Raw genomic sequence first — 10,748 nt, 5'->3', positions numbered from 1 at the left:
CATCATAGAGATGAACATGGGTATGCAAAGGACATGTGACATCCACAAGAGACAGTGGAACAAGAAAACAGTATGTAGAATATAAGAATAAAACTCACAAAGACAGAAAAGAAACAAGCTTTCATGCTACCTTACATAGAGTTTTAGGAAATTGCCACCAAATACTTTTCAAATTAGGACACATTTTCCCAACCATAAGCATAAATGAAGATTTAGCTTTGATACTTGCCTTGTGAATTGGATGAAACTAAGCTGAGGGCCAGATGTTTTCCATCTATGTTTTAGATTATGCTAAACACAAAATCATTAGAAAGCATCCATATGACTGAACAATTTAACTTTATATTTAAAAATCAGGTGACATCTTGAAACTGCCTTAGAAAATTTTAGTATATTTTTGATGTCATAAGTTTGACAGGTAATGAAAAACAATTAGATGAATAGTTTTGCTGTAAAACAAACTTTCATTTTATAATAGGCGGATTGAATCTCCACAATGCTGAAAAAACTTTTTGAAAAATGAAAGCTGCACATTTTCCATATATCAAATTAGAAACTGGATTATCTCTCCTAAATTGAATTTTGATATTAGGTAGACAACCAAAATATATAAGTTAATATAGTTTATTATGTATTGGGAAGAAACTACTGCAGTTCACATGCATGGACTGAATTATGAATTGTGTCAAATACCCCACTGGGGATTATACTTCATCATAATTACTAGAGACATGGAAGGAAACCTATATAAATATTTGAAAGGGAAGTCATCAAAATGTCAGCATGAAAATGTAGAGTATATCAATCATCACATTCAAATCTTCAATTGGTAGTGAGCTGTAATAGTAAAAAAAATTGTGAAACTATCAAAAAAAGTTGTGATGGTCCATAGCTGTTTCATTACGTTTTTGTTGAATGATATCACATATTTGCTATAGTACGGAACATTATGTCAGTTATTTTACAATGTCCATAAATTAATTTGAAACACTGCAGATTCTTTAAATACAATCAAGGGAGGAGCAACTGACACAATATTTATGCAAAAATGTGTTGAGTTTGAACAGTACCAGAGAAAAATGTACTGTTCACATATATTGAATACTACTTTAATCAGTTTACCATTCTAGTGACCCAATAATGAAACATGTCCTTTTGGTAATTAAATATGTATCTCATTACCAACATACATCTATCTAGATTTTTTCTCCTAATTTATGAAACTATGTTGGCACATATACTCATTTCAAAGCTGCCCTCGGTCTCATACATTTTTGAAGTCCCCCCCCCCATCATGTAAACCAGAGGAAGGTAATGATATGTAATAGAACATTAATATGACTTGTTTTGATTGGTGTTCAATTTGGGATGTTAGTAAACCATAATTACATTTACTATAAAACGAAGCTTGAGTGTTGAATCTGATTCCACAACAGACCATTTCCCAGTGAGATATTGTCATTTTACCTCAATTGGTCAGTATTTAATGATGAGCTAATGCAAGCAAAAAAAAGTGGTTTGCAACTTTAGAGCCGTAAACAATTGACTAGGTGTTTACAAGAATTGGAAGTCATAGCCACCTCTATGGTAACATTCTGTGAAACTCACAGCAGAATCAAAATGAGAAACACTGAAGGTGCTGATTACTTAAAAACCCACAATATTAGAATAGTGGTGCAAATTGTAGCAAAAAACTGCCTTTTCTACAAATAGTGTTTCAAATACATTTCTGCAAAAAGCATGCTCTTCAAGATTTTTTTAATTGGTATGTATTGTTTGATTGACTCACCGCAAAAAAATTTGTAGCAATATACACAATATAGTTATAAGATTTAAACTCTGACCGAAACTAGAAAAGACTAACACAGTGGTGACTCATACAGTGATATTTTCTTTAACAGTGTACTTTCATTCATTACTGAACCTAATGCAAATTAGTGGTCCCTGAAAGGTAAATTTGCACAATTTTCCCTTGAGAAAAGCAGAACACTATGGAGTGTTGATAAATTCAGAAACATACAATTCCAAATTACCTAAATTACTGATAACTCAATTTCTCCATGTTTCTAAGTTCTTGGTTAAAATGGTTCATTTATCAATAGTTAAATTTGAAATAATCATATCACTAATTTTAGAATTTTCTAAAATGACACTACACTGTATTCGCATGTTAAAACAATTGCTTTAATAAATATAAAATGTCTATTGACATGAGACCATCGGTAACATTTTCTTCAATTAGTTTTTAAAACTTAATTGAATTGGGTGCTGGGGTCTTTAAATAAAGCATTGAATACAGTTGGTGGATTAAACTGTCTTTTTTGATGTCAGCAAAACTCCAAATAAAAAGTAAATTTTAGTATACATTTAATAGTAATTTGCTTCTGAACTTCTTTTAATTTGAATTTCATTAATTTGTCTGCTAAATTTCCTTAAATCCATCATTTATGCATATTATTTCTTGCATATTGATTTATTGAAAAATAATTTTGAAAGTCCTAAATGATACTCTGGTTGCAGTTTTATGAGACAAAGCATGCAGCAGCAGTTCAAATTTTAACAGCTTATAAAATCTAATACATGTCTGCATTGTCAAACTTGTATTTCTGAACATTTATTAGTTTATTTTTCAGTATAAACATGAAATACTTTCCTACACTTGGTTCATTGTGGCTTCTTGGCTTCCACCTGGATAATGGGATAAACTTTTTTTCTAAAGTAATGGGAACACAGTTTTGCAGTGGTACAATAAGGAATAGTCTCTCAGCTATCCAAAGTTAGTCTAGGGACTGTTCTTTTACCCCATTTTTTACATTTTCAGGTTCAATTAAGTGAAAACACAAGAAAGTTATTTTGTCATCGAATGACTATGGTATGTTTTGCTTTTAAAAATTATATATATTGCATTTTTAGATAAATTCCATATATTTTATCTAGTTTTTCTCTTAACCACAAAGTTATAAGGAAATTATCTTCAACACTTCATCTGTTTAAATACTAAATTTAATACATTTTATGTATGTTTTCTTTTAACTGCAAAGTTAAAATTATAAGGAAACTATCTTCAACACTTCATCTGTTTGGATACTAAATGTTCATAGCTGTCAATAATAGCTAGTAGACTCATTTCAAAATTACTATTTTTCTTTCTCTACCAAGGGCATTCTATTTCCTATGAATTTCCCATGAAAGAACCATTTCAACTTTTCTGAGTCGAATGTCCTTGGTCTTCTCACTCTAACAAGGATTCCTCTTTCCCTGTCACCTGCCAAAACACCTCTTCTGCCTCTGAAGTTGATCCTAGGGCATGGATTCAGATGTGAGAGTTTCTGTAGCTCTTCATAGAAATCATTCTCAATAATCTTGATTTACATTAAGATTACACATTTAGATGTATATTAATGTTACTGTCTAGCAACTTTCTTATTCTTATAACTTGCAAAACTGCTACACACTTGAAAATTTAGCTAACCCAAACTTCTCTTCCCAGGTAAAGAACCCTGAAAACCCACATTCAAATTTGTCATTAAACAGTTTCAAAATCTCTAATGAGAGTAAATGGTTCTAAGACTTATTTCCACAATGATTCTAATATTCATTTACTACCTTGTCCCAAGTTAATGGAGTACAAATGCTATTTCTTAGGAGTCTAAAGGTAATTTTAATCTCAATTATGTTGATGTTTTTGTGTTTTACTTAATACAGTACATGTCAAGCACAACACTCACAGATTTTAAGAATTTACCCTTTACTTTGACTTTAAACAAAAGGCAAGGTGATAGCAGTTTGTAAACTGTGAAAACTTATCAATTTATATACACTGTATTACTATGAAAAGATTATTCAGTTTCACTGAAATTTGGCATTAATGGTGCTAGCTTAACGTATTAACAAAATTTAGAAAGTTTTCTGTTCTTTGCTAATTCTAAGTCAGAAGATTAAGGTTTCAATTTCAGGTTTAAAAACTCAAATGTTAGAAAACATCAAGAAGCCAGCTAAGTTGAGACACTTAAAAAAAAAAAAAAACTTGTAAACTTTAAAACTTCAAATTTTAGAGTCAGGCAAGAAACCTAGATATGAGTATTTCTGGCCCCTCCCTGAGAAAATCTTAATCTATTTCAATGATTAAAAAAGTAAAATCCCAACATACAAAATGGAACTCAACTTCCAGGCCTAGTCAGAAATCTCTAAGTGGCTATTATTAAAGAAGACTGTTATGATTTCCAAAACAAAATGCTTAAGAAGAAAACAAGACAAAGTTGTATATTATGACGAGTCTGAAATACAAGAGTGATGCTTCTTTCCTGGGCAGAGAACAACCTGAACCAGGGCCCCCCAGTTTTTCTGGTAACTCCAAAATCTCATCTGTGAACAAATCCTAGAGTTGTTAAGACGTTTCCAGACACACCAAAATAGCCGGCTGTCAGGAGAGACAGCAAGCTCGATTGTGACCTCTGTCCTGAGAGTACCAACAAATGGAAAGCTACATGGAATTCACCAGATAAAAAGAGCATGTATTGTATGTGCAGCAAGTATCAAACTTTTAAGAGAAGCCCAACAGTCTCTGGTCAATCCTAAGGCTGCATAAGAAACTTAGGGTGTGACCGGAAAATCTTGCGCTATCCTCTTTATCATAAAACTGACCCTGCCCTACCTACTTCTTCCATCCATGCAACCAACACAGTTATCCAGAACCTTCCAAACCAAAGAAGCCTCCGACCCAGGCAGCCTCAGAAACTTCCAAATTCCCAGTGAAACCTGACCGCTTTGTAAAGCCTCCCGCAAGAAGAAAAGATCAAATGAGACCGGCTCAGCGGGGTCTTCCCGAGGTGACCCCGGAGTTAACGTATTTATTTTCTCGCTGCAACTGCTGATTGTTTTACAGAGACATGTCATGCTGTAGCTCTGCAAGGAGCTGAGGACAAAAGGAACATTTTTATTAATATTATAATTATTTTTTAACAAAGCTATTAAATAACCTGTACAAAGCCCGGCCCTGTCCTAGCAAAACACCCAGCACTATTTCAACTCTCCCAAGGTCCTTCCGCTTTAATCCAGCAGCGTTTCCTATATACAAGATCAGCTCAGGGTGGTCCCCCAAAACTGTAGGTCTCCCAGATGGCCAGAATGGTTCAGAGCTTGAAACCGCGCTTGTGTTACGCAGAGCTCCCAACCCTATTTCCCTTGCTCCTTCTGGGCACAGAGTCCCTGTCCCGCGGGTGATGCCAGGGAAGCTGGGGACCTGGCATCACTTTGGGGCGGGGGCGGGCAGCAGATAGGGGCAAACGCCAGTGTTGGGTTTCCCCCCAAGCCAGCTGCTCATAGGCCTCTGGAATCTCCCCGAAGAGGTGCTGGGAAGAGAGTCTGAGGCTGCAGAAACCTCATCTCCCCTGGGTGGGCTCACAGGTCCCGCGCGTCCTCCCGCTTGACCCCGGCCTCAGCAACTTTGAGCTTCTTATTCTGGTGCGTCTTGACATGCTTGGCGAGGTGGTCGCTGCGCATAAAGCGCTTGCCGCACTCTGGGCAGGAGAAGCGCTTCTCGCCGGTGTGAGTCCGCAGGTGCCGCTGCAGCTCATCCGAGCGCGTGAAGCTCTTACCGCAGAAGAGCCAGTTGCACACGAAGGGCCGCTCGCCCGTGTGCCAGCGCAGGTGCGCCTTCAGGTGCGACGTCTTGCCGTACACCTTGCCGCAGCCCGGCACGTGGCACACGTGCTGCTTTTTCTTGCCCGGCTCTGCCTCAGGGGCGCCGCCCGCCGCCTGGCAGTTGGGGCAGCGGCAGCGGCGGCACCTCCTGGCCGTGGCCGCCAGGGGGGCCTTGGTCTGCAGCAGCGCCGCGATCTGGCTCTGGTACTGCGCAAAGTCCGACGGGCCTAACACCAGGCCCCGCTGTAGGGCAGCGGCGGCGGCGGCAGCAGCGGCAGCTGAGGCAGGGAAGCGGGGAGCGTGAGCACCCCCGGCACAAGCGCCGGATAGGCTGCCCCCCGGAACCCCGGAGGTCCCCGGACCGGTGCTCGCCTGCGGGATACTCCACCATGGGAGGTCGTCTGGGGCCGGATTGGGGGACAGCTGGCGGCACGTGGGCGGCGGCGGAGGTGGCGGCGGGGGCAGCAAATTGGAGTAGCCCGGCGGCAGCGCGGCCTGAGCCGCGTAGGGCACATAGGCAGGCGCGCAGCTGGCCGGCAGCGCTGCCATGCTCGAGGGCAGCATCTTGACCGGTGAGAATTCGTAAGGGTACGAGGGGTCTGCAGGGGGGGTGAGCGGCAGCTCGTGCGCCGCCCCAAAGGACGGCTGCAGGTGCGTTTTCTGCGGCGTCAGCCCCAGGCTGGGGTGTGGGGGCGGCAACGCGCCTGGTGAGTGCGCCGGCATGTCTGCGGTCCACGGGTGAAAGAGCCTGGAGGGCGAGCCCAGCGCGGGGTCGTAGGGCACCTGCAGGAAGTCCGGGGGCGCCGTCGTGCCCGGCTGGCCGATACGGCTACAGGTGGCGGCAAGCAGCGCCAGAGGCGAGTGCTTGCCCAGGTCCGGGGAGGCGCTGGGGGTGCGGTCCTGCATGGGCGGCGGCGGGGTAGGGCGGAGAAGAGGCAAAAGGTTAGCGCTCCTAGCGCGGTCTCCCCACCGGCCTTCTACCCCCACGCCCGCTATTATACCGCCGCCCCTCCCCCGTCCCGGCTGCCCCTCCCCGCCACCGCAGCCCACGCACGCACCCACCAGTCCCGGGAAACTTTTGGTGCCTGCGCTACCTGCACGCGGAGCGCACGAGCGCTTCCTGTTTAACTACGGTATTTGGTTGAAAGAGACGCCACCCAGCCTTAGAGGAAGCAGGCACAGAGTGGGAGGGGAGAGGGATGCGACCGTTGACTCCAGGCTCTGCCGTCTGAGAGGGCCTGGAAACACCCACAGCCCGGCTGCCTATCCGCCCTCTCTCTCATCTTTTAAGCTCTGTTTCCATGCTGCACTCGCGCTACTCCCCCGCCCGCCCAAGGCTGAAATCAGCAGGAGGGCCCAGCAGAGTAAGCTCTAGCCGTGTTCTAAGCCAGACGGGCACCTCTGAAACAGCCCCAGTAACGCGCGTCCCTCCCCCAAAGGCCGCATTCTTGACACCAAGATTAGGGGTGAAGTTGGCGTGGGTACCCCTAGGTCTGACTCCTGAGGCATCCACCAAGCGGGGCTGCCCTTGGGTGCACAGAGTACCGGGAAAGATCGAGACACGATCCTTCCCACCTTTCCCTCGTCCCTTCCAAGCCCACCCCTGACCTGGAGGAAGGCCTGCAGCGAGTCGTTCCGGAGGACCGCTACGGCGGCCATGGCTACAGATTGAGGGTCGTTGGCTGCCGAGCAGGGCGCAGCCGAGGCATGGAGACCCGAAGGTGAGGACGAACAGGCGCTCAGAGTCCCTCGCCGGCGCCCGCTCTGCGTGCTTGGGCCCTCCCCGCCCGCGCCCCTTGCGGTCCCCGGCTCGCTTGCCCTGCTCGCGGTCTGAGCGCTTCAGGATCACCTCCAAGAATTTGATAAGGACTTTGCTGGGCCGCCAGCCAGTCAGAGGGAAGATTTATGGCTTTGAAGTTTGCCGCTACCCAATCATCAAAGAATAGCGGCTCTTTCAGAAGCGAAAGCAAATCCTTTGAATCCACAAAGCTCCTATGGTGTGTTTGTTGGTCTGGATAAAAGAACTGATTATTAGGGGGGATGGGAAGGGAGGAGATAAAGGCGGGACAATTAATGAAGTAATCACTATGTGGGAAATGTATATACACAAATAATTGGATTTTCCTGATCAAAGGGGGCCTTGCCGCCTGGAGACCCGCGTTAGGGTTGCTTGAGACACTATAGTCCCCTTCCCCCAACTCCCTTGCAATTAAAGATTTGCACCGAGGCAGCGCCCAAAGTGACAAAGTGCCTTTGTTATCTCCAGAGAAATCTGCCTTCGGCTTCTAAGCGCGGGACTTTGAGACGGGGATGAGGGTAATTCTCCTCTCCCCCGTACTTACACACACCGCGCCGGAACAGCACACGCACTGGCTCGCGCACACCGCTGACCGGAGGGAATTCCCGGGGCGGGGCGTGGGACGCAGCTCGCCCCGCCCGCCGCGTGCCCCCCTGCTTGTGGTGGTGGAGCCACCGGCTGGACTGTGACCTGGGGCGGGGCCGGGCGGCCGCCCAGGACGGCGGCGGGCGGTGCCCATCCTTCAGGGCCACCCGCCTGACAAGCGACTGGAGCTCTCTTGTGACATCCTTGCTGGCGACCTGGAAGTTTTCTCTGGCCATAACTTTTGCAAATAGTGAGCCTGGGAAAAACAACCTTGCGGCGTTTACCCGCCAAGCTAAGCGTTGCAGGACAGACAACCAGAGCAATCCAGAATATACACCCAAGGGAAGAAATGGTATCTCTCTCTTCTCTCTGCAAACCCACAGACAGCCCTGGACGCTGTGGAGGGCCGGGCAGGCAGCTGACCGCTGTTAGGCCCCACCGAAAGTACCCTGCGATGCCAGCAATTTCTCCCCAGGAGCCCCGCCAGGCGAGTGCGCGTTCTTGCAAGCCGCACAGACCTACCTGGGAACTTCTCGAAAAACAGTAAGGGGCGGCGGACGAAGCCTTTTGTTATTGTGGAACAAACTACAATAGTACGTACCAGGACAAACAGTCCTCTAATCGGAAAGAAAAGTCAATAAAAAGTGTTGTGCCCATCACTTTTGGAAAGAAAAGTTCTTCAGGCGCGGTGCGTGCTTTCTCCGCGTTAGGGAAAAGCTCACCGGGGTGGTTTCCTCCCCTAAACCTTCGGTCTCCTGCCATGCCGGGTCAAGGAGGGAAGTCAACCACCTGCCTCCCTCCGGCCCAGGGCGCAAGGCGAGTCCAGTGCGGGGAGCTGGGCGGACACCGGGATCACCTCCCCTGGGGGCGTGGGGAGGGGAAGGTGGAAGAGGCAGACGGGGAGCCGCCGGGTACCCACTGCACAGGAGGGGGTTGAGGGCCAGGAACAGCTGCTGAGGCTTCCCGCCCGCAGCCGAGGCTCTCGGGCCACCTGGGCTTGAGCCACCCGGCTCTAGGTCCGGCCTCCCCGCAGACCTGGTCTCCTCTCTCGGAGGACGTCGGCAGTACAAGGATCCTCGGAGCCGTCTCGCGCTCCGCCTTCCTGCGCGTTGTTCTCCCGGGGACAGCACCGCGGCCGGGACTGACGCGAAAAGGGACTGCGTGACCTAACTCCAGTGGGCTTCTCTTTCAGAGTCTGGGCTGTGCCCTCTGCATTCCCTAAGTGGTCGGGGCACTTTGCCATCAGGCCCACATTTCCCCATGCCCAGGGCCCGTCAGTGAAATGGAAACATCTTGCTTGAGAATGGGCCGCATGGGCCCAAATACTATGAGCACTTCGCACGCCCCGTCATCGCACGCCCCCTTCTCCCCAACAAGGTGTCACCTGGGAACGCCAAGCAGTGACCGCACTCAGCGAGGCGATCTGGCTCCTGAAGATGAGATCTGGGTGCTCTGGGAGCGGGGGAAGGGGAGGGTACTTAGTGTTTTGCTCTGAGGCCGGGCAGACCTACCCTTCTCTACGCCCCGTCCAGGGGTCGCCTCCTCGCGAAGCCTGGGACCTGAAGGAGCCCTTTTCCGGATGCAAGTCAGAAGCCAGGGAGTCCCGTGGTGCACACCCGCGCCGGCACCTGTCCTCACTTTCCAAGCAGGTCTGGTCCCTTAGCGTGTTTCCTCTTGCACTCCTTTGAGTTCTTCGACAGCCCCCCTCCCCTACACCCCCGCCCCCAGTCCCCGGGAGGTTGGGCCAAGCGGGCTGGAAGGCATTCTCATTTGCCCATTCTGTTCTCTATTTTAACAAAAAGGCAAGAATGGCCAATTCACATTTCCATGGTGTTATAGGAGAGAACTTTTCCTCCAAAATGCCCGCCCCCCATTGGTCAATTAAACCACCACCAGTTGCCAGCAGGGCGAAAGAGAGTGGTGGCTTAGTGGTTAAGAGCTTGGACTCTGAAAACCTGAACCCAGATTTGCATTTTCTAGTTGCTCAACCTCTCTGTGCCTCAGTTTCCCAATGTGTAAAATGGGGGTTATAGTAGTGCTCACTTGTAGAGTGCTTGTAGGCTTAAAAGACGACATAATATATGCAAAATCTTTAGGACAGTGCAGGATAGCCACCGTAGGCTTTTTCTCTTGAGTGTTGGAAGTCCTTGCTCTTGGCCTCAAAAGCATCCATTTGTGAAAACCCGCCAGGATTGCAGCCCTCTCAGTCACGGGCTGAAGTTTGGAGAGACTTACAAACTGCTGTTTCGCCTCCCTCCCTTTGCATTCGGTGCTTCTGAAAAACTTACTCTTAATGAAGCAATGTTCGCAGCATCCATTAAAAACGCAACGCCGAAGATCAAAGTACAATATTTATTTTAGAAATTTGTTGCAATCACCAAGAGATACAGGTATCAAGGCCAAATGTCAATTCCGTTACACAAAGCCCCGTGCCGGGTAAGAGCGTGTGGCTGCTCTGCCATAATGTAAAGAGACATCAAAGACCAAGCGCACTGCAAAAGTGCACAGCCAGGAGGAAGGGAGGGAGACCGCGGGGGGGCTGCAGGGGAGCGCGGGGTGGGGTTGGGGGGGTCAGTTCAAAGAGGTATCCTCTAGGGCTCGAGTTCACAGGAGGGAAAATTTAATGGGCTTTCTTTTGTTAGTGGGTGTGTTTGTGCACAGAGGACCCAGGAACTCCACTGTGGTCCTCCAGCCCGAGGGCTGAGGCACGGCGGGTGGTGGG

The 10,748-nt window shown here is 47.6% G+C and overlaps 1 protein-coding gene across 3 annotated transcripts; it reads right to left on the bottom strand.

The window, feature by feature from the left end:
• Positions 1 to 377: 377 nt before the first annotated feature.
• SP5 (Sp5 transcription factor) lies at positions 378 to 9,658 on the bottom strand. Of its 3 annotated transcripts, none has more exons than XM_074337840.1 (2): positions 9,538 to 9,658; positions 378 to 6,543 (listed from the first exon to the last, which is right to left on the bottom strand). In XM_074337840.1, the coding sequence occupies exon 2, from the start codon at positions 6,364 to 6,366 to the stop codon at positions 5,401 to 5,403; it is 966 nt and encodes a 321-aa protein (XP_074193941.1). In that variant the 5' UTR covers positions 6,367 to 6,543; positions 9,538 to 9,658; the 3' UTR covers positions 378 to 5,400. The 3 variants fall into 3 exon arrangements, with proteins under 3 accessions (XP_074193941.1, XP_019583053.2, XP_074193933.1); XM_019727494.2 differs by lacking the exon at positions 9,538 to 9,658 and adding an exon at positions 7,252 to 7,635; XM_074337832.1 differs by lacking the exon at positions 9,538 to 9,658 and adding an exon at positions 6,738 to 7,190.
• Positions 9,659 to 10,748: the final 1,090 nt, after the last annotated feature.

The sequence above is a fragment of the Rhinolophus sinicus genome, linkage group LG01 (genome assembly GCF_036562045.2).
Source record: "Rhinolophus sinicus isolate RSC01 linkage group LG01, ASM3656204v1, whole genome shotgun sequence".
NCBI lineage: Eukaryota > Metazoa > Chordata > Mammalia > Chiroptera > Rhinolophidae > Rhinolophus > Rhinolophus sinicus.
Note: the sequence above shows the minus strand (reverse complement) of the source record. Positions and strands in the feature narration are given on the sequence as shown.